A 23,784-nucleotide genomic window follows, 5' to 3' on the forward strand; every position below is an offset into this window, starting at 1 on the left:
TGTAGCACTGTGAGAGAATAAATTTCTGTTGTTTTAAGCCACACAGTTTGTGGGGATTCGTTATGGCAGCCCCGGGAAACTACTACACCACCCAACTGAAGCATCATTGCCAAGGCCATATTGAATAATGGATATCACACACTGAGGCAGCTGATAAATACACAGGCATGTAGGGGTTACATTATTCGCTCAGTGGGCATAGGTGTTGGCTTTCTGTGGCAGACACCCGCAGACAGAATTCATTCTTGCTGTACCGAATCCTCTTCTTACAGAGCTAGTTGTTGAATCCAGAAAAAAATCGGAATCAACCCTACATCTGTTGCTCACATATTTTCTCTGAGCCCTTATTTCTTGACCCCAGATCTGGGGGCTTACTGACCTGGCAGGGCTCTGGTGACCCTAGCATGGTGTCATGGACGCTGAGGGCTCATCATACTGGCCCAGTGCCGTGAGCAGGCACTCAGCAAATGAATGATTACTTTGTCTTTGGTTGATGCCTCCAGCTCTCTCTGCTGTCTTTCCCTACAACCTGCAGGATGCTTCGGCTTTCTGGAAATAGAAGCTTATGTGGGGGGAAAAACAAGGCCTGCCTTTCACTTCCTTTCTCCCCAGAAAGCACTTTCAACGCAGAAATCTAAACCCAGGGCAGGTCCAAGACAAACGAGTTGCAATTCACGGCTGCAAGGTAAATGAAGGCCTTCTCTAGTTACTGCCTTTGCCTGCACACTTTCTCGGAGGGAGAGAGGCTGGAAAGGCAGGAGACCCACAAGCAGATGTTTTCTGTTGGAAGAGGGCACGTTGGGACAGGGATCTTGTCCGAAGCATGTAAATCAGGCTCGGCCACTCTCGGCCACTCTAGAAACTAAACACGGCTGAGGCCAACCTTAAGACTACAGTCAGTTGACCAAACATAACATTACTATTTTAAATGAGCAAACAGTTTAAGCCTCAGCAAAAAAAAAAGGGGGGAAGTGATTAGACGCTCAGACTTCCTTGTTAAGGTGGGCACATGACTTATAATTCCAGGCAGCAGACAGAAAGAACGCAAAGAACCACATCAGGGCCGGAACCGTGGCCGACACACCAACATATACCAACAGCGGCCGCTGCCGGCAGTGTGCTTGCACTTGGTGTTGTCTGTCCCGGTCATGGGGCTGCATTTCTGAAAATGTGTCTGTGAATAAATGTCTGTAAATAAACGATAATCATAACGCAAGAAGCTCCAAGTTCTTTAATTGTGCTTCTATTTATCCTTCAATTCCCAAATCTAATGATTTAGCAAAGACATGCTCTGTCTTGAATGTAAGTGACTTTATCACCCACTTATTCAGAGCTTTACAGTTTTCAAAGAACTTTCACAGATCCCCACTCTGCTCCTTACTTAATCTCTCAAAGCCTCAGTTTCATCATTTGTAAATGAGGTTAAGAGGATCTCCTAGGATTATTGTGATGATTAAACAAGAAAAAAATGAAGGATTTATTAATCTTTCATCAGCACCACCATCACTACCACCATCGTCACCACCATCATCACCACCATCACTACCACCATCGTCACCACCATCATCACCACCATCACTACCACCATCGTCACCACCATCATCACCACCATCACTACCACCATCATCACCACCATCATCACCACCATCATCACCATCATCATTACCATCATCATCATTACCATCATCATTATCACCACCATCATCACCACCATCACCATCATCATTACCATCATCATTATAGCCACCATCATCACCGCCACCACCATCACTGCCACCACCATTATTGTCATCGCCACCACCAGCATCACCATCATCATTACCATCATCATTATCACCACCATCATCACCACCACCATCATCACCACCATCATCATGATCATCATTGCCATTACCAGCATCACCATCATCACTACAGGTCTCTTAGAAAGTATGTAATCAAAATTAAAAAGATTTTCATGGTCTCATTGTTTGTTGTCTTCTTGGTGCTCAGAGGGACAGTCCTCACCTAAACCTTAAAACATTCCCTGGTGTGAAACAGCTTCTGTTCAACAATGGAGGGAGAACGAGGCACTATGGTGTGAGGAGATACTAGAACCCTTGCCCTGCTGCGCATCCTCCACACACCTAAATACTTCTTCCCTGACCTGCCCACTTTGCAAAAAAGCTGAAGCTCGCCAAGGTGACACAGAATACTGTACTCATCCCAACCTGGTTCCAATTCCCACACCTGCCCTTCAACCCACCGCCTGCTAGGAAAGGCCATACTCACTGTATCCCATGCCCTGCACGAAGTACTTGAAGGCCTCGGCAAGCTTGGCCGGCTGCAAGAGAAAAGAGGGAAAGTGTGGTCAGTCACCAGAGGTCCAGATCATGCAGCCGTGCCTGTGATCACCTTCATTAAAGAGCTTGGCCCAAGACGGAAGGCCTCCTCAGGTTGATAGGACAAAACACAGAAGTAAAGGAAAGACTATGGGATAATTATGGAGACCAAAAGTAGCTTTGACCAGAAGTTACGTGACCTGTCTGAGCCAGTTTTCTCACCTATAAAATATGGGCAGAGTGCCACACCTACTCCTGAGGGCTTCTGTAAAGAAGACGTCATTGGATAAAGTGATGAGTCCAACGCAGGGTCTAGAACGTAATAGCCACTCACTGTGCTAAGGGCTTTGCAGCATTATCTCATCTTCCCGACAACAACCTTATGAGGTTAGTACCATCTTCATATACATTTCACAGCTGAGCAGACTTGGAGAGATAAATAATCCGTCCAAGGTCTTATGATTAATCAGTGGTCTTGTATATTAACCCAGGGCTTTCCAAACCCCATAACAGTTTACTCTCAGCCTCAATAGCAGGCTGGATGGCTGGCTGGCTGGCTGGATGAAAGGATGGTGGATAAATGGATAGATGAAAACAAAAAAAGATGGATGGAAAGAAGGAAGGAAGGAAGGAAAGAAGGAAGGGAGGGAGGGAGGAAGGAAGGACGATGGATAGATTAATGAAAAGAAAGGATGGATGGACATAAAGAAGAAAGGCTATATGGATGGAAGGAAAGAAAAAGATGGAAAGAAGGAAGAATAGATGAATGGATGAATGGATGGATAGACAGATGGATAGGTGGACAGACCAATCAATCAACTGGGCTACTTTAAGTAAAATGAGTTGGGAATGCTGAGAACACACCCAGTTCTACCAATTACTCTCAAAAATTTAATTTAATCTAAACGGGAGGTGAAGGCCATATTCGCAGGCTAATTAATTCCAACTCTTAAATGCAATGTCCTGGGTCTATTCTCACACCCTCTCATTTCACTGGTGAGCAGTCATCGGGGAGGGAGTGTCCCCGCCCACCTCCACCAACTCCTGCCACTGTTCTCAAAGAGCCAAATGACATTTAAAGAGGAGACTGTGCTGCAATTGGCCTCTGGGGGTCACGTGATGATTGTAAGACGGGGACGAGAGTTGCAGGAACATCTGTGTTCAACATGGCAGAAAGAAACAAGAGGACAGGCTTGCAAAGGAGAATATCTGGGCCCAAACTCGGCTCCCCTGGGTGACCAAGGGCAATCTCTCCCATCTGTTAGCCTCAATTTCCCCTTCTGTGACCGTGATAGAATGCATGCTCTTCCCCCTGTAAAGACTGTTGCAAGGATTGAATGGAATGAAGGATGGGAACGCCCTTTGTAAAAACACACCCAACTTGCAAGGGCAGGAGGAGGAGGGATTACACAGCTATTGGTCCCCACTGGGCTGCTCTCCTGGGAGCCTGGGCTAGCTCAGCTCCTGCCATGACATAGAAAACGTGTTTTAACTATGGATAGAGTTAGATTTTTCTCATTTCAAGTAGAGAAAGGAATAAAGGAAGGAAAGGAGAGAGGAAGGAAGGGAGTATAGGTGGAAAGAAAAATGGCGCCCCTTCTCTGCAGCCAACTTAAGCTGCACTGTCTCAGTAGGAGTGTCAAGCAGGCTGAGTGGATAAACGGCTCCGTCACTAGTGTGCAGGTATTAATTCCTGTTTACATCTAAGCAGGGCTCTACTGAAAACCCATCTGTTCCCTCCAGAAACTGAGGCATCCCATCCTTCTCTGGCTACTCCAGCTATCAAATGGGCAAAACACAACAGCAGTTAAAAAGTTGAAAATATTTTGTTCTTTGCCAGTGGGAGCAGAGAGAGACACTGGAAACAGAAGTTAAGAGAGCCATCCAAGGCCACCTGTGCCTGGTCACTCTGCAAGGGAGGCTCCCAGGGAGCTCAGGGGGACTTGTCAGGACTGGGGGGGGGGGGCACCTAGAGCTAGAAGAAGGCACACATCCGATTGAGAAATCGCTAGATTACCGAAGCTCTGAAGTCCCTTCCAGGACTGGAGGGAGAAAGAGGGGCAGGGCACAGTTTGGTGGAAAAGACAACCCAAAATGTGCAAAATATTTCATTGTAAGATAGAGTACAAAACTGTAATGATAGAAAATTATAAGAAGAGATAAAAAATTCATTTACTTGTTAGGTTGGGGGGTGGTATTTATGGGTGGAGACTTGGAGGGGACAGTTATCGTGCAGCAAACGCACTACAATGATTGATATGTTTATATGTGCATACACACATATGCATACATGTATACATATATATACTCACATACACACATATGCATACATGTATACATATACACATACACACACATGCATACATGTATACATATACATACTCACATACACACATATGCATATATGTATACATATACGTACTCACACACATATGCATACATTTATACATATATACACATATGTATACATATACATACATACACACATATGCATACATGTATACATATACATACTCACATATACACATATGCATACATGTATACATATACATACATACACACATATGCACACATGTATACATATACATGCTCACATACACACATATACACATGTGCATGCACACACACAGACACACACAGACACAAACACAGAAACACACCCTTTGGTCCATCTCCTCTCTGCGCTCCCTGCTTTGGCCCTGGGCTCCAGGAGCCTGTGGCTCCAGCGGAAGCCTGTGGTCTTTGGGGTCAGGCATACCTAGATTCTGGTGCACGACTGCCAAGCTGTGTCCACTCGACAAATCCCTTCACCCCTGTGAACGCCAGCATCAACTACTCCACAGGGGCTTCTGGGGGAGGACCAAGTAAGTCCTGACGTACAAGCGCCTTTTATAAACGGTAACAGGTCCAAATGTGTCATCAGAGGTAATAGCAAGGTGGACGGCCAGCAGGCAGTGAGGGAAAGGGGTGTAACAGGTCACAGAGGCACATGCCCTCCACCTGGGGAGTGGGGACAGGTGTAACTCACCTGGGAGATCTGTGGGAGGCCGCCACAATCCGCCATCTGGGAGAAAGAAAGCTGGTTAGTGCCAAAGGCCTCAGTGGAGGGGATGCCGGCTCTGTGGACCAGCTCCAAACGGGCATCCACTCTGCCCGCTGCCCTGCCCCGGGCATGCCTGGCTGAGGGGGGCCTGGACATGTTACAGGTGGGGAAACACCCACCTCACCTGGCACGCCTGCTTTGGTTACTATCCGTCTCGGCATTAAATTCTGCCTTCTTAGCAATCATTACTTGCAGCTTACAACAGGCCAGGTGCTGTGCTAGGCCCTGTAGATGATTTCACTCTGCTCCCCAAAAACCCTGGAAGGGACGACTGTCCTACTTTAGAGGCAGAAACTGGGCCAGAGAGAACTCGAGGAACTTTCAAAGTTCTGGCCAGGGTCTGTCTGACCAGAAAGAATTCACTGCACGAGGCCCTGGACACACAATCTCTTTAAACACCCCTCAGAAGGAAACTGCAAGATTCAAGGCTTCAGGCCTGATGGGGTTCCTGGTTGGCCACCTTTGGTAAATGCTATAATTTCCAGAGTTGCTAGTAAATCACCAAACCCAAAGCCATCACTGCGTAAAGCCATTCCAGGCACGTGTGAATATTTATCCAAAGCCCAGGGCTCTGGAGCACTTGGGCAGCGAGCTGAGGATGGGGAAATAGGACTGGAAGGTCTTGGTGAGGGTGAGTGGGGCTGTGGCCAGCCTATAGCCCAGAGTCTCAAGACTAAGTCCCAAGGGCTAGCCTCAAGGTCAGCTAACTTGGGGCAGCCTTCAGCCCAACGGGAATGCAGCGACAGAACTCCAGGGGCCCATTCAGAAGGGCGGGGTGGTGCAGTGGGGAGAGTCTGTCCAGAATCAGGCCCCGCCCACACATTTCCTATCCATCCCTCTTCAGAGCACCATGGCCGGCAGCCCGTAAACTCCTGGGGTGCCAGAGAGGGATCCCCTCATCTTTGCAGCCTTGGGTTACCAGCCAGCGCCCAATAGATGTTTGTGAACAGACAAATTAATTCACCATTTCTGTGATTTCTGACCACCAGCTTTGCCATAATCAGGCACAACTCAATTCTGCAGGAAACTTAGGGATTTCTGAGAAAGAACAAATGTTAACCCTCCATCATTTTCCCTGTACCTTGAGAAGAGTGGTCTTCGTTGGGTCCAGTTTCGAGTTGCACTCCACCTAGACAAGAAGAGGGAGAAGAAATTTGCAAATTGTCTACCTGGAGCCAAAGTCATAAATTTTCCCCCCTCCCTGCCACTCTGCCACCATCATCAGGAGCTCCAGTATTCCTACTGTCAGGGAAGAAAGAATGTGGGCTTTGGGATTCAACAGAGGTGGCTTTAAATTCCAGCCCTACCATCACTAGCTGTGTGACCTTGGACAAGTTATTTAACTTCTTTGAGCCTCAGTTTCCTCATCAATAAAATGGGGAAAATATCTTTTTCAAAGGGCTGTTGTGAAGATTAGCTAAAATGTTGAAGGTGCTCCAGAAACAGCTGCTAAATGAATGGGCTTATTTAACCAGCTGCTGCCAGTAATTCTTTAGATTCAACATCCCCAGTCCCAACACCCATTCTTCAAATGAAATCATATCCACCAAGATGGTTTCTTTCTTCAATTTGTCAATGACCCTCTTAAAAGTGCATCCAGAAGTGGGCAAAATACCCACCCGTAACCTGTGATGTTCAAAATGCCTACGGTAGAATTATCACCTCCCTTAATGTAAACAATATATCTTTATTGATGCATCTTATGATTATGTCCAGTGGACTAGATTGCAAGAAATTCATGGTTCCTTTGGATACCCCAGGTCTTTACTAAATGAACATTTGCTGACCCTGCTCTAGCCTACTGCACAAGGCATGTCGCTACTCTAGGACTCCGCCCACTAGCCCCCAAGTCTCCCGTGTCCTCGGCTATGGGGGTGTTGGAAAGATGGAGTCCTGTTTTGCCTCCACCACATCACAGGTGGGAATTAAGGGGTGAAATGAGCCAGAAAACCTTTCCTAAGCCCCGCTCCACAGATGCCTGTCTGCCCCACCAGATGGTCAGGCTCCAACCAGGTCTGAAAGCTCCACCTGATTCCCAAACGTGCAGACAGTCTCCTTGCCAGGAAGCCAAGCAGAAACACGCCCATATAAACAAGCCAGTGGGAGGCAAATCGGCAGGTGAGGGGGCCTGGGAGAGGAGACAGAGGCCCCACTGCCAAGCAACTAGGGCTGGCAGTCACCAGGGAAGGAGGCTGGTGGCTGGGTCCTCTGACCAAAGGCCAATATGGCATCTAGAAGATGGCACTTGCCCTGAAGGGAGCAGAGGAGGGGAAGAGGGTGGGCAGGGAGACTTCATACCAAGGTAACCAGAATTGGACCGTTGAGTTAAGCACAGAAACCAGTGGTTGATTTCTACATACCACAGCGTCCACAGCAGGAGAACTGTCCCCAACCACCAACAAAGCAGGACACCTGGGGGCAGGGAGACAAGGGGGAGTTAACATAACGTTCACTGAAAGATTCTCATGCTCCCAGCCCTGCCAGGCTGGGGCCAGAATTCTAAAAAAAAAAAAAAATCTACTTTGTTTTCCCCAGTACCTTTGGCTCTTTTTACTACCTTCATTCTCTATCCTCTGCTTTATTCTTAGGAAAAAAATGGGTTGGTAGTCATTTACACCTTAGTATGAATTTCAGCCAGAGAATTTCTATGCCCTGATGTTTTATTTTCAAGCACCCTCTCCTCAAGGAAGGATGAGTAGGACTTTGCCAGCAATCAAAAACAGAGGTGAAAATGACATGCCTGACAAAGAAAATGGCATGTGCCAAGTTCAAGTGTCAAATAATATGGTTCACTTAAGGAACTATAAAAAGACATGGTTGCTACTGCTGGAATCCAGGTGGCTGTACCCACAACTGTCTTTTCCTTCTAGCTTTATAGGGCACTTCAGGGTGGGTCCTATGTCCTATTCATCTCCAGGCTCTGTGAAGCAAAGCCTCACACAGTATTGGGCACAGAGTAGGTGCTTCATAAATTCTGTCCAGTTGTGGTTATTAGCATTCCTTGTTTGAGATCCAAGGCTCCCCCACCGAGCTCTCAGGGACATCCTACAAACCAAATTCCTGCACAAGGAGAAGGCGAGTGAGGCTGGGCCGTGCCCAATCCCTGGGCAGAATCCACGCAGTTCTCGCTGACTGGGCTGTCCTAGCACAAGGGGGGCAGTCCTGCCAAACTCAGAACTAAGGCGCTGCCGGCAACAGTGAGCACAGCTAAAGAGACGGTGCAGGAGAGAAGGGCAACTCACTGCAGGGTGACCGTGTGGGTTCCGGGCATCGGCCGCTCAATCTCCAGGTCCCGCCGGCTACAGACAAACAACAAACAAACATACCTTTACATCAGCAGACCCTCCCCTGGAGGAAGCCCCTCCCACCAAGCCAATCCCAGGAGCTCCTGCACTGGCCGCTCTGGCAAACAGCCACCTACATCCCAAGCTGTGTGAAGTCCCACCCCAGCCTCTCTGGGTCCATAGAAGTGGCTTCAGAGACAGCAGGACCCATGGACCCACCTCATCGTCCCCCGTGTGCTTTTTTCCTTTTATGTACAAATCGCATCCTCCTCTACAGAGGGTCCCTGCTTCCCGTCCCCCCTAGTAGGAGCCTCGACCTCCCAAATGGTGTCCAGCCTCTTCTCTTAGCCTCACTCTCACTCTCGCCCCCAACTCTGAGTCCTCTACATAGTAACCAAACCAACTCTTTAGAACTCAGACCTGATCCTTTCACTCCCTCATTTTAAACCCTCCCATGGTCTCCCACTGTACCCAGTGTGGCTCCATTACTCTCCCCTGCAGACGGACACCAGCCTCTCCCTGCCTGGCAGCTCCCACCATGAGACACCCTTTCCCAGCTCACAGCCCGGAGCCAGCCCGGTTGCATTCAAATCACGCGTCTCTGCTTCCCAGCTGTGTGACCTTGGGCAGGAAGCCGAACCTCTCTGTGCCTTCGCTTCCTCAGCAGGAAATGACGGTGAGAGCATCCTCGTCATAGGGTTTTTCAGAGGCACCAGTTCGTCCCTGCAGCATGTGGGGCTGCGAGGGGTTGCTGCTCGTCTCCTCTGGGTGCCCACTGCCCAGCCGCAAGCCTGCCCACTCCAGCCCTCACTTAGCGCTTGCTGAATAAATGAGCACTCAGCCTCCGTGTCTTTGGTTACACGCCGGGGCCATTACCAGTCCCCCCTGCACTGAGAGGCTGGGTGGAGGGCAAGAGGAAAGGGACACGAATGCCCTTCATGAAGTCAAGTTATTAACATGTGAGCGACACAGAGCCCAGGAGGCTTATTTCTGCCCCCTCTGTGGGAGCGGCAGGCTGAGTTCCCTGGAGATTCCAGAACCCCTGGCTGCTCCCAGTGGCCCTGAGCTGTTCCCTCCCTTACCTGAGCCCCAGACCAGCACTCAGGTATCCTTAAGAGGGCTGCGCCCTCGCCAAAGGCCATGCTCAGGTGTCCTTATCCTTGGAGTGACTCCTTCGCCTCCCAGCAGCCTCCCTGGATTCTTCCCGTCCTCCCCCAGTGCTCTGCCGCCCTCCCTCTCAGCTCTCCCCACATCCGGACCTTCCTTAGGGTCAGCGCTGGCACAGGCGTGGACGCAAACCCTTTGTGATATGACTGTTCCCACTCCTGCGTGCGCCCCTGGTGGTCTAGAGTAGAAGTTCAGCTCCTTGCAAAGCACTCAAAACTCCAGGAGGCACCTGACTTCCCAGGGGCCCTTACTGGGCACGCTTGTTCTGTTCACCTATTTGCTCAGGGGCTGCATCTTATATTAATTTTATAATCCCTCCTCTCTTGCCCCAAGTTTGTTCCGGACCTACAAAAGGAGCCTGACAAGTGGCCATCGTGTGGCCCAGCGGCATCCTGGTACCTGTTGTAGACGTTGATGAACAGGTGCAGGTTGCCGGGGTTCATGTCATTCACGATGTGCTGGCGGCAGGTGTGGACCACCTCCACGTTATTCTGCATTTCCTCCTGCATCGACAGAGGGGAGAATGTCATTCGTGGGAACTGCGGCCACGGGCTGGTCACTACCCTCACCAGTCTTCAGGTTATTCAGCTACGTAGTGAAGGCAGCAATGCCTATTCCATGAGCCTGCTATGGAGCCTGAGGGAACCTTCAGGAAAGCGGAAGCCGCACCCAGATGCAGACCGATGTCTGAATATCAGCTGGCAGCAGAGGGAACGCAAAGCTGGAGGGGCAAGCACGCCCTTCTGGGCTCAGACTTCAGGAGTTTTGATCTGAAGTCAGTCCTCTTGGCTCTGTCACTGCCCCTTAATTGGGCGAGTACTTCACCTCTCTGAGCCTCAGCTCCCTTTTAAAAAAAAAGAGTGGGGATGACATTACCCACTTCATCAAATTGTAGGATTTATCAGAGGTTGGCCACTCTGGAAAGCTCACTGTAAACAGTAAACATCGAGGCGACTGTTAGCAATTACTATTATTTTCTTTTTAATGGGGAGAGGTGAAAAGAAGTTTTTCATGATTGCAAAACAAAACCAACTCATGCAACAGGAAGTTGCCGGAATGAAGGGCAATCTTGATTCCCAGGAGGGCCAACCAGACCCCTGCAGAAGGCTGGCCTCAGCCTTCCCTCTCCCTGGTTCCTTTTGGAATGTGATTTGGGACAAACAAACAAGTTATGAGCTTGCTCTGTTTCTCATTTGTGCAACAGCGGATGCTACAGGTTTCACGAAAGGGCCTGATGTGATTGACAACGACCAGATCAGGAGCGAGAGGGAGAAAAGGGGGCCCAGTGTCTCCCTGAGCTGCGTCAAGACAGTCCACGGTCACTGAAGCAACAAAGAGACCAGCTTTTCCCCAAAAAAGTCAGGAAAAAAATAGTCCGAGGAATTGTGCTGGGGTTACAGATTGAAACACAGCTGTAGCAACTCAGGGGTACCAACAGATACCCCAGGTAATTTGGGGTACAGTCAGGCAAAGTTCTCACTCTATGCTTGACACCCCTCTTCCGAGAAAATACAGATGCTGGCTCTGATCTTTCCCATATTGCTATCAGATTCAGATTATACACTCAGGGTGGAGAAAATGTATTGCAAACCGTGAAAGGAAGCATGAAAAGGGAAAGAGGACTCTAGTGGGCTACAAGGTGGCCCCAAGAACATGTTTCACATCAAATTCCTGGACTCTGCGAATGTTATTTGGAAAAAAGGTCTTTGCAGACGTAATTTAAGTTAAGGATCCAGAGATGAGGTCATCCTGCCTTATGCCAGTAGGTTCTAAATCCAGTGACAAGTGTCCTTGTAGGAGAAAGGCAGAGGGAGATTTGAAACAGACACAGAGAAAGCCGTGCAAAGATGGAGGCATAGACTGGAGTGAGAAACCACAAGCCGAGGAAGGCTGAGGCTACCAGAAGCCGGGAGAAGCAAGGAAGGATCCTCCCCTAGTACCACTGGAGGAGTATGGCCCGGCCAACACCCGGTTTCAGACTTCTGGCCCCCAGAACTGAGAGAGGATATATTTCGGTTGTTTTAAGCCACCCAGTTTGTGGTACTTTGTTAGAGCAGCCACAGGAAACTAACACAAGGACCAAACAGTGCACACTTCAGCAACCCAGCAAAACCTCTGCTTCCCTGGGTGTCATATGGTCACACGCCAGACGGTCACACTCTTCAGCTAAGGAGCAAACAGTGGTGTGTGGGCCACACACAGTGAGCAGAGCAAGTCACCTCAAGCTGGGCAACTTGAGGGCCACATCAGACCCCTGCATCAGAGCAGCACATCCTCCAGCCCAGCAGGAGGTACAAAGCCAGAGGCAGGGGCCACACTGGCCGGGTGACAGGGTAGAACCACACACCACTCGCATGCTGCCAGGGGCTTGGCTCAGCCCATGCTCAGCGGGGATAAGTGCACCACAACCTGTCTGAGAGCCGGATACCAGCAGAGGCACAGATGGTTATGGGACCCACACTGGAGCCAGACTCATAGGCTCCAATCCCAGCCCCTCTCTCTGGCTGTGAGACCTCACACAGCTCACTCAACCTCTCTGGTCTCAGTTTCCTCATGTAAAACTGGGGAAAAAAATAGATCCATAACTAGGAACAAAAGGTCCTTCTCATATGGGTCATAGAGTCCTTAGGACCAAGGCTGACACACAGCAAATTCCATGGGTGTGTTTGCTGTAGGCTTTGTTACAGCCCAGAACTGGAAAGAACCCAAATGTCAATCAACAGGTGAATGCGGAAGCAACCTCTGGTACACCCATACCACAGAACACCACTCAGCACTAAAAAGGGACGAACTCTTGATTCGCCCAATGACATGGATGGATCGCAAAATAATTTAATGGTGAGTGAAAGAAGCCAGATTTAAAAATAAAAGAGCACGTACTGAAACTGTTTACATAAAAATCTAGGAAATGCAAATGAATCTACAGTGACCCAAAGCAGATCAGAGGTTACCTGAGGAGGAGGGAGAGAAGGATTACCAAGCATCACAGGGGAAGTTCTGGGGGTTATGGTATTTTGTTAGTCATCTGTGATGGCTTCAGTGATGGTTTTCAGAATGTCAAAATTTGTCGAATTTGTCAAATTTCAATATGTGCAGTGTATTGTACTTCAACAAAGCTGTTAAAAAAAGACTTCTGTTAAAGGGAGAGCAAGAGAGAAGGAATGGCGTGACGACTGTGAATGAGTAACGATGGGCTATTTCAGGAGGGTCAGACGGAGCGGCCCCTTGCTGTGCCTGGGCCGTCTCTGCGCTCTACATGTCTGGCAGCACGCGACTGAACAACACAACGCCGGGCCACGCTGCTCACCTTCCCAAAGAGGTGAGACATCACCATGTCTGGAAGGGCTTGGGTCCATCCGGAGATCTGGGAGGACAGAAACAGGGATTAGAAAGCCGGCGTTCACAGTAGTCGGACAAGGTCAGGCCAATCCCACTGCCCTGGGGGCGGAGCCGCAGTGTGGGTTCCCTGGCACTCAGGTCTGAGGACGCCCCCTGGATGGGAAGGCGGTTACCTGTCTCCAGTTACTTACTGGACCTGGGGCCCTGGAAGGCAGGGTCATCAATTCCTTACTCTCAGAGCCCGGGGCACAGGAGATGCGGGGAAAATGCGTCTGAACAAAGACCCCACATACTCCCAGCTTTTGTCGGGCCTCAGCTCACCAAGTCCTCAGTAAAGGGGGCCTGTCCACGACTTCTAAACACACACTGAGCTCCCAGTCTACACGCCAGGATCTGCTTACCTCAAACTATCCTTTCTGTATCATCCTCTAGATTTTCCCTCTTAAGCCAGTTTCCTCTCTCTAAATATACTGACCTTCTCTTCTCTACCTGCTCCCACCGACAATGCTAGGTATACAGCAGGAGCTCCATAAATGCTAGGCATACAGCAGGAGCTCCATAAATGTGTGTGGACCAACTTCAGTGTCAGGCAGGAACCCATAGGGGCGAGAAGCTCTAGACATGGGGGACCTAGGCTGACCCGTCTGCCACCTCCTAGCTGTGTGGCCCTGGGAGGGTAGCAGAGCCACTGGACCTCAGACTTCTCATCTGTAACCAGGATGCCAGGAGCTTCAGAGTCACAAGGCCAAGGTGAGGGTTACACATGGCAACTACACATGTCACAGGATCAGACCCCAGCGCCTGACACACACTAGGTCTTCCTAGAGGAAGAGGTCTTCCTCTTCCAGGGCTGGGGCTGGAAAGGAAGGATACGGTGCAAATACTAAAACCCCCCAAACAGCCCTCGGGCTCCACTCTAGCCAGTGGTCAACGTCCCAGCCCCCATGTCTGGCTCAGAACAGCTACCAAGAAGCCAAACCGGCCGACTGCAGTGCCATTCCCTTTGCTGGAAAACAAAATAAAAAACAGGGAATGTGTTCCGCTCCTGAATATCACGCCGGTGGGAGGAAAGGGCCCCCTCACCCTGGTGGAATGTTCCAGGAAGAAATGAAATATCACAGTGGCCAGGATGGGGTGGGAAGTAGGGGGAGGGGGGACCCCTTCAAACCTTCAAACCCCCTGTCCCCAACAGCCATCCCAAACTTGGCAAAAACACACTTTCAAAATGAGAGGCCAGGATCAGCCCGGCTTGAAAGTCTTTGTCCTGTTAGAGTTGGAATGGTTTCCCCCTCTCCTTGGCAAATACTGGGGCCTTTATGAAAAAAAAACAATAATCTTTTTAAAAGATAAACAAGGAACCCAGCCAGGGCACAGCTTCCTGAGGCAGCTCGGGCCCTTTCCCCAGGCAGGGATGTGTCCTGCTAGCTCTGCATTCCCAGACCTGCGGTGCTTGGGTCTCGGCGGGCATTTGACACCTGCTGATGGAGAGATGGGGCCGGCGGTGAGCCCTGCTCAGAGCTGATTCCAAGGACCACAGAGTCCAAGGGATCTCGTTCAGCCCCAGTTCTCCCACTGCCTGGCTCTGTGCGGCCCTAGACAGCTTCCTAATCCCTGCGACCCTCAGTTTCCTCCTCTGTAAAATGGTTAGAACAATTCCCACTCCTGGAGTGACTGAGGATGGAATGAGGTCATGCAGATATAGCCATGGAGAGTAGAAAGAGAACTTGATAAACATTCAACGCTTGTTAGCTAATAAAGAGAACCTGATAAACATTCAACACTTGTTAGCTAATTATTATTATTGTAAAGTTAAGTGGCATAGAATCAGTACCAGATATGTATTTCTTTTTCATTAATAATATGTACGTGACTGGGGTGACAGGCATTTGTCTTGTTCATCTTTTTATTCTCAGCATCTTGATCTAAGCCCAACATATGCTAAGTCCCCAGCGAACACTTCTTAACCCAGGTTGTCCTTATAAAAGCTGGCTTGGTACCCGTGTCCCACTGGTATCGCTGGCTCAGACAGCAGGGTCCTATTGAAATCTGAATGGCACATGGCTGAGGTCATGTTCACTATTCAAAGCCAAGCGGAGGAAAGCTGCTTTCTTTGCTGGGGGTGGTGAAGGGGTGGGGCTAGGAGAGGTCTCTTGCATTTTGTCCTCCAGGCAGAGTCAGGCACACCTGCCCCTCTGCAGACTGGGACACCCCCTGCCCGACCCAGGCCCCCAGCCTAACCTTAGAGGCGGCCCAGTCCATCCAGCCTTCCGCACAAGGGTTCACGTTGATGAGGACGAGGCCCTCCACCATCTCGGGGTTGTTCAGCTGCAATTGGAGACACGAAGTGAGAGAGACAACCTAGCCATCTGAGAGACTGTGAACTTTATAAAGTCAAACCAAAGGCTGAGAAAAGTACCAGAAGAGGACCCGTGTGGACCCCCAGAGCAGGCTGCTGCTCTCGACACTGCCCCCCTTCCAAAACTGAGGTTCCAGCCTAGTAGACACTAAATGGGGTTCCTGAGAGAAGGGAAAGAGGAAACCATAGGAGAAGTAGGAGCACGTGTGCTTGGCAGACCTACGTGGGACAAGTCACTTCACCCTGCTGCCCCTCAGCTTCCCTAGCTGTGAAATGGGTACATCATACCATGGATCTCATAAATCAGGCAAGCTAATCAGCTCTTCAGTAATCAGTAAGAATTCTATTACTTCTCAGAGATATGGAGATAGAGACCTAAGACACAGTTGAGACTTTATTTTATCTGCTCAGAGCCTAGACAGCCAGACCATTTTGTATTTGTGCCAGCATGCCTAACCTCTAGCAAAGTCCAGCAAATAATAGGCCATCAGATGACATATGGTTGAATAAAATGAGCATCACTGAATTTTGAAACAACTGTTTGGTAAGGATACAAAGGACCCAGCAGCACCTGACCTGGACCCCTAGTAACATAAGTGACATCTGTCATGTTAACACAGATATCTCTGATTAGTTTAGAATTAGTCAGGGTCCAAGAGTTCCCTGACTACAAAAACCGTGCAGCTATCACAAAGAAGTAGCACAGCAGAGTACTCAGTGACGTGAGGACCGGGCCACAATCACTGCGAAGCGAGCGAAGATGATGATCAAGGAACATGTCTCGTGCGGCATTTCAGTGAAGGGAAAGAGCTGCTGGTGTATACGTGAGTGCACACCCACACACCCCACGTGCATACGTAACTCTGGACCACACACCCCGAAGTGCACTGTGGTTCTCCTTTGGGAAATGGAATTATGGCTCATTTCTTTTTCCTTTTGGGGAGTTTTTTTTGTTGCTTTTCTAATTTTCTTCCTTAATCTTGAATTAATTTTATTTAAAACATATATATTGTGCATATAGAGAGAGAGAGAGAGAGTTTTTTTTTTTTTTTTTTAATGAAAGAACTCACAGCAAATCGAGTGAGGATGTAGGCGCCCGCTCCGGTTCCCATGCCAATGATGCTTTTCAGTCTGGAAGGAGAAATAAAAATTCACATCCCAGAAGGAGTGAGCGATGGGAAGCGCCCTTTGAAAACCTTCCCCGCCCCTCTCATCTCCCCAAGGGTGTGTCGTGGGCATTGCTGAGGGCGGCTGGCAGGCTAGACAAAGTGGGACCACGCTGCCATACGTGCCCTGCAGGATCTGCAATGCACCATGCTTTATGTCTGGACAGAAGACCTTGACCTTGGAAAGACTCATGCCTTTCCCTCACTCCTCTCCCGACCGCGGCCAGGCTCTGACAGGCCCGCTGTCATTTACGGGAAGGCCTATTTACCAAACTGCTTCTTCCCGCTCTTCAGCTTTATTTTGGATTCTAAAACTTGGAATGAAAATGAATTGGGCAAGAACTTGGAGGTGTTATCATCGTACAAAAGGCTCCACTAAGAAGTTTCCTTGAGCCCTGAAGAAATAAAGGCCTGGAGGGAGATGTTAAGGGTTCAGGCAACCCTATTCCAGAATGTTCCATGGGAAAGAGAAAGCAATAAAAGAAGAGAGGCGGGGAAAGGATGGGTGGGGTGGCTGTCATCGGGTGATGGATTGACTCAAGGAGAAGAGCCCGACTTGCAAGAGGCAGATGGGAGTAAAGAGACTGCATGAAAAACAGTGTCTGCGGAGTACAACAAGCTGATTTCTTCCCTGATCTTTAAGCATTAACCTAGATTTCAGTGCCGGGGCCAGATCAAGACCCCAGGAGAGGCAGAAGCTAGAGATCACCCTTCTCTGCAAGCTGGTGGGGGAGTGGATCCCTCACTCTTACCCAAACTGGTGAAGGACTCCAGGCAGCATTTCCGCCAGCTGGTCCATGGAGGGGTACATGTACCTTGGGAGAGACCATGCAGAGGCAGTTAACAAGAGCCGGGACCCCGGCGGAAATGAACAGTGCAAACGAAAACACACTTGATAGGCAGGGACCGTGCAACAAACCGCCCTGTACGCCCACACTCCCCAGTCTAGTCCCCTCCCGCGGCCCCCACTCCAAGCACCCCACCGTGTACACAGCCTGCTCCTCTGCGCAAGGATGCTCTCCATCCTATTTCCCCCACCTTTTACTTTGTAAAGTGACCCTTTACACACCGCTTCCTATGTTCCAGGTCCCACAACAAGCATTTGATGAGCACTGTAAGCTCATTTAATCTTTACAACTAGTCTATGAGGTTGCTATGAGTTCCCTCATATAAAGATTGTAAATATCATGACGGCTAAGAGATAAGTGACTTGGCTTCACAGACAAGCAGGGATTTGGAGCTCTCAGGATTTCAAGGCCCATGTACTCACTTACCTTCCCAAAGGAGGTCTCCTGGCAGCCCTCCCGTGAAGCCCTCCTGACCTTGGGGAAGCCCCTCCCTCTCCTCTCCTCTCCCCAAGAGATGCTTGAGAAGAAGCCTGGGAGACAAGGCAGAGACGGCAAGCCACCCTGATTGGCTGGACACAGTGGCTTCGGGAAATGGATACCCAGAGTGATTTTAAGGCACAGGGATGCCTCGACTCACACATCTTCCGGGACCACTCCTCAATGTTAACAGAGGGCTGGGGGAGCTCCTCTCTGTTCAAAACTGGCCCAGGACAGCAGGTACCGAGGAGGGTGACGGCGGTGAGAACTCTCATTGGGTGATCAGGGAGCCTGCAGGCTGCCTGGGTCTGTACACTAAGGCGAGGGCTCCCCCTTTGCTGGATGCAGGAAACAACAGTTTCCCATCATCAGCTCCTTAGCAGGGCCTGGAAAGGGTCTCTTGTTCCCACTGTGCCCACCTTTCCAATGGGGACACCAGAGGCCAACCTCTGGCACCACACGAAGCCACCTCCCAGGCTGGCTCCTTCTTCTCGGCCAGCAGGCTCTCCTTCCAGATTATCTACCATTTCTAGACTGGCTCTCCTCTTGGCCTTTGCACATGCTGTTCCCTCTGCCTCTCCAGAAGCAAGTGTATGTTCACCTCCGTTGAATTTCCAGAAAGAATCCCTAGAGCCTTTGCCCGGCCAGGTGCCTACAACCCTAGCCAGAGTTTCCACACATTTTCTTTCCCATCTTCCTGGAAGGAACTCAAAGATTTGTCCTTTTCTCCATGGTCTTGGCTGTCATCAGGGAGTCTGGCCCGTTTTATGGAAAGTGAGTCCACACGGCACGCTGTGTTAGGAGCCAGCTCCTCCGAATGTCCCATGGTCCCGGAGGCAGGTCCCTGGGGGAGCCGTCAAGATGCCTCACAAGACCCACTCGGTCTAGGTGCTGGGGGTCACCCACTAGAAGGCATTCCACAATGCCGACTTCGGGGCTCAGGAATCAGAGCAGGCAGGAAGGAGTCCCTTCAACAGAGGAGTTGTTGGGCCTTTCTCATGCCAGGCTCCTGGCGAGGCAACGGGAACCCACGTGAGCAAAGCAGACACGGTCCCGTGCAGGAGCCGGGGGGCGAGTCAGCAGAAACCAATATGCGTAACTCATGACAGTGGCGACCACCGGGGAGGGGAAGGTGCTGAGAGCGGGAGGTTGAAACAGCGAGATCTGTTCTGACCAAGTGGTCAGGGAGGGCTTCTTGGAAGAAGTGCCATTGAAGGGGACACGGGCTGGGGAGAGCTTGAGGACTGAAGAGTGTAGGGAACATTCTAGGCAGGGGGACCAGCATGTGCAAAAGGGAAAGAGCCAGGAAGACCCCGGTTGGCGGGGCTACACATCAATGAAGCCGTTGTCTTTCTGAAATGGCCACGGCTCGGTTTGGAGCCAGCAGCCCCCAAACAGTGAGAGATGGGGAGACACCTAACTCCACGACTTCTTTCCCCACTGCTCTTGGGGGGTGGGTACACAGCCAGCAGGCAACAGGATTCTACTCACGAGGCCCCATGTGTAGAAAGCTGACTCCAGAGCCGGGAGTGACCCGGCCAGGGGCTCCTATCCCTGCTTTGCCGTCTCAGCCTCAGGATGAGGGGGGCGCACCCTGGAGGGCCTAGGAGACCCCTGACCACGCCAGACCCCACGCAGGCAGTGGGTCCCACCAGCCACACGCTGGAATCGCCTGGTAACTTAGGGGAACAAATACCGTGCACCTTGGCCTCCGGGTCAACTGAACGAAAATTCCTGAGGGTGGGGCTCAGGTTTCAGAATATTTTTAAAATCTCCCCGTGGGGAGCTGAGAGTCACTGGGTTAGCCCAAGTCTTTCAAACAATTTGTCCAAGCAAAGATGGATATACTGACAGACGCTTACTCTGCTGCTGTATTAAGAAGCTTTTAACTCTTTTAACAGATGTCTGGGCATCCCTTCCCTTCCTCTCTGATAAAGGTTAATGATTAAGGATGATTCAGAACACTAACAAAAAAGATCTCTTTGTGATTCCAAGAAGGCCTCTTTGGCAGACTTTAAACCCAAGAACCTGGTCCCACCTGGGCTGAGTCACAGCACAGTGAGGGGCCTCCGAGAGGTCTGCCTCCCCCATGTGAGCCTGACTGTCCAGTGCACTTGGTAAGCCTGCCCCCAGCCTCGCAACGAGAGCTGAAAGCCCACATCAGCCACGCACCGGGGAGGAGCAGGCAGTGTAGACACCCGGGATCAAGGCAGCCTGATGTTCCAAAGGGAGTTTGAGTCTTAGAGCCAGCAGACTGGGCTCAAACCTGCTCCCCGCCCCCCAATTAAACCAGCTGTGCGAGCTTGAGCAAGGCAGTTAACCCCTCCACGCCTCCGTTTTTCCATCTAGAGAACGGAGCTACCAGCACCAGCCATGTAAGGATTAAATACAAATGACATTTGTAAATAAAGATGATTAAGTCTGGCCCACAGGACGTACTTCATCAATATCATTTCCAATTATGGCCTCTATTTTTCTTCCCAACTTTCTAGATCTTTCTCCTAACTATTTCATCTTGTCAAGACCCTCTTGCACTTCAGTCCCATCCGGGCCATGTACCCCTATAAAAAGCCAGCCTAGCTGGGCTGCTGTGTGGGGTGGGGACAGGGTGTCTGCAGCGTGAGGGCTGGGGAGCTATTGATTGATGGCTATGGGGGTTCAGTTTAGGCTAATTAAAAGGTCCTGGAGATAATGGTGGTGACGGCTGCACCACAATGTGAATGTACTTAATGTCAGTGAACCACACACTTACAAACGGTTAAAAACGGTAAAATTTAGGTTATATATATTTTATCACAGTTAAAAAAGAAACATTAAAAGCCTGACTAATGCCTCCTCCCACCACCTGTTCCCACCCTGCATGGCTCTCCTTTCCCTGTCCTGGGGCCCGAGGCTCCCTCCTCTTACCCCGTGGGGAAGGATGCAGCACTGTCCTGCTGGCCGGGGGCGTCCACGTGGCAGACAGCAAAGTGCTGGGTGATCTCCTGCATGTCCTCGGAGTTGAAGAGGGGGTTATAGCAGGTTTTGTCTGGAGAACACGCAGGGGAGAGAGAAGAGGAAGAAGTTAGGAGAGAATAAAGTCTGTATTCATTCTGTTGGTTTCGTGCCTACACAGCAGGGGGAAGGAACTTTCAAGAAAGAATGGCTACATTTTCTTTCCCACTTTCCTCTGGTGATAAAAGGCAAGAATAAGTCATGGGGCAAGGGAGTGGGTGTGGAAGTGGAGACGGTCAGTAAACTCTCCTGCCTATGCTGGTGGATGACATAAACTTCCAGGCAGCGCTGGGAGGGGATCCCATTCCAGCTCCTGCTTCTTCCCCCAACAGTCGTGGCCGTGATGGTCCTCGTATGAGGTGGGGTTGCCCCACTGACACTCTCTTTCTCTCTAGGTCTCCTAAACCCTCACCTGAGGGATACTGGCCAGGGCACACAGGATTTTCAAACAAGGGGGACCACGCTTATGTGGGCTTGTATGAGCCTCCTAATTGCTGAGGCAAAGCTGGCCAGCTGGTCGCCAAAACACTTCCCTTTTCTTCCAGGACACACTTCTGGACTACATTTCCCAGCCTCCCTTGCAATCAGAGGCAGTCATGTGATCAGATTCTAGCCAATAGCATGTGAGGCTCCCCATTTCCTCATAACACCTGCCACCCAATCCTCTAGGTTTCTCTCCTCTTTCTTTCGTCACTGCTAGGTGTGGAGGAGCCAACAGAAGCCTCGGAGGCTCCAGGGGATGGTGGAGTCACAGCTAGAAAGAGCCTGGGTCCCTGAATCACCACATGGAAGGTGTCCCACAGAATGTCCACTGAGTTGTTACATGGGTGAGAAATAAACATATATCATGTTAAGCCACAGAGGCCTTGGGTCTTTTGTTACAGCACTTACTGTACTCTAACAGTGGAGGAGTAACACCACCAAATGCAATTCCATGTCCTCATCAGAATCAGTGGAATAAGATGGTATATATCAAAGTACCTAGCATCGGATCTGGTACATAATGGTTACAAGGGGGCATATGGGGGGGAAAGAGAGATAAAAGAGAAGTGAGAGTGAAGGAGAAAAATAGTTTTCAGTGACTGACATCATTCGCAGCCTCGAGGTATTAATAAGCTGTTGGAAAAACAATGTCATTCAGTCCATCTGTTAATCAAAAATCAAGCAAGCATCCAGCTTGCAATACGCACTGGACCAGGAAGGGCCATAAGCGCCTTCTGAATCATCACAGAAGCATTTCTGTTCTGTGTAATTGTAATACTAAGTAGATCTTATTCCAGTCCCATCTGTGAAAAACCCACATTTGGGAACACTTCCTGGTAATCTTAAGAATTCGCAATCTAAACATCCATAGCAGCAGTATTCAGAATAGTCGAGAGGTGGGAAATCCAAATGCCCATTAAACGAGGATAGACAAATAAAATGCGGTGTATCCATACAATGGAATATCATTCGGCAAAAGAGAATAAAGTACTGATATATGGCACAATGCGGACGTACCTTGAAAACATTACGAAAGAAGCCAGTCACGAAAGACCACACATTGTGTGATTCCATTGATAAAAAATGTCCAGAATGGGCAGACCTTAGAGACAGAAAGTAGACTAGTGGTGGCCCGGGGCTGGGGGGTATGGGAGATTGGGGAGCGATAGATAAGAGGACACAACTTCTTTTCAGAATAATAAAAATGTTCTAAAATGGATTGTGCTGAAGGTTGCACAATCCTGTGAAAACACTAAAAACCACTGTAGGCCTTCATTAAAGGCAGTCACTGTCACACAGCCTGATGGTGGAGGACTCCTGAGTCCCCAGCATTTCCCAGCCCCCAGGCAGTGCATTCCGGGCTCGTCCAGTCTGTGGCAAGAGTTCTCCCCAGAACAGCTCCAGGAAGTCCCGGCAAAAGAGGATGAGGCGGACTCCCAGCCACCCGCCCTTCCTAGCTGTCGTCTCCTCCAACCCCGGCAGGAACCGGCTCGCCCAGGACACGCGGCTCCTCGGAACTTACGGTTCATGCCAATGTCGTGGTAGGTGAGGATGACGGGTCGGTTCCCCTTGGGGGTCCCACACAGTGTGACGTGAATGGAGCCATGCAAAGTCTCGATGTCCTGCTCCTGGGGAGAGACACACAGACGGGCCTGTCATGTGGGACCCGCAGTCACGGTGTGGCTGGAATTACAGCCTGCAGACACCCAGCGCGCGTCTCACTGCGGTTGGAGGAAAGCTCCTAATTTGGTCGTGGGAGCACTGGGCTTCGGGGGGCAGCTCTCTCTGGCCAGAGAAGCCACTCCGAGAAGCAGAGACGAAAGGGGAAGGGGGACCAAGGAAGCACCCCGCCATCCGTTGAGGTCAGTGGTTGCCAATCTGAAGAAATTGGCTCAAAAATAAATACACCCCAATTTTCAGGTTCCACCTTGAGAGCGGGAAAACTCAGTATCTGCGCTTTGAACAAAAACCCTCTCCCTTCTCCATCCCAGGCTGAGAGATGCTGGGGCTTCCAGGCATCTGCTTTGAAGACCCCTGAAGCATCTCCCAGGCAGCCGTTGTGCTTCTGTGAAATGGAAAGAATAATGGAACCTCAGGGGGAAGGGTGAGTGCTTAGTGCCCAGGCCCATCCCCAGCACAGGGGTCCTCCTGGGCCACCTGCCTTATCCCCCCAACAAAATGAGTGCCCTGAACACAGAGCCCCCGTCTCCCCAGCCCTCTCTCTCTTCCTCTGAGTGCCTGTTCAC

At 50.2% G+C, this 23,784-nt stretch overlaps 1 protein-coding gene across 2 annotated transcripts in view; it reads right to left on the bottom strand.

The window, feature by feature from the left end:
- The window catches only part of NDRG1 (N-myc downstream regulated 1), a 55,626-nt gene that overhangs the window by 2,946 nt on the left and 28,896 nt on the right, over positions 1-23,784 (bottom strand). Inside the window, exons 4-15 of one of the 2 annotated variants that reach the window (XM_082433847.1) lie at positions 23,061-23,166; positions 20,969-21,089; positions 17,489-17,551; positions 16,641-16,701; positions 15,453-15,539; positions 13,183-13,239; positions 10,275-10,378; positions 8,667-8,723; positions 7,785-7,836; positions 6,506-6,553; positions 5,350-5,385; positions 2,272-2,323 (exon numbers count right to left, since the gene is read on the bottom strand). In XM_082433847.1, coding sequence (XP_082289973.1) covers positions 2,272-2,323; positions 5,350-5,385; positions 6,506-6,553; positions 7,785-7,836; positions 8,667-8,723; positions 10,275-10,378; positions 13,183-13,239; positions 15,453-15,539; positions 16,641-16,701; positions 17,489-17,551; positions 20,969-21,089; positions 23,061-23,166 — 844 coding nt within the window. The remainder of the gene's footprint in view (positions 1-2,271; positions 2,324-5,349; positions 5,386-6,505; positions 6,554-7,784; positions 7,837-8,666; positions 8,724-10,274; positions 10,379-13,182; positions 13,240-15,452; positions 15,540-16,640; positions 16,702-17,488; positions 17,552-20,968; positions 21,090-23,060; positions 23,167-23,784) is intronic. The other variant, XM_082433846.1, reaches the window with a different exon arrangement.

This window comes from Balaenoptera physalus (assembly GCF_965194825.1).
Source record: "Balaenoptera physalus genome assembly, chromosome: 17".
Classification (NCBI taxonomy): Eukaryota; Metazoa; Chordata; class Mammalia; order Artiodactyla; family Balaenopteridae; genus Balaenoptera; species Balaenoptera physalus.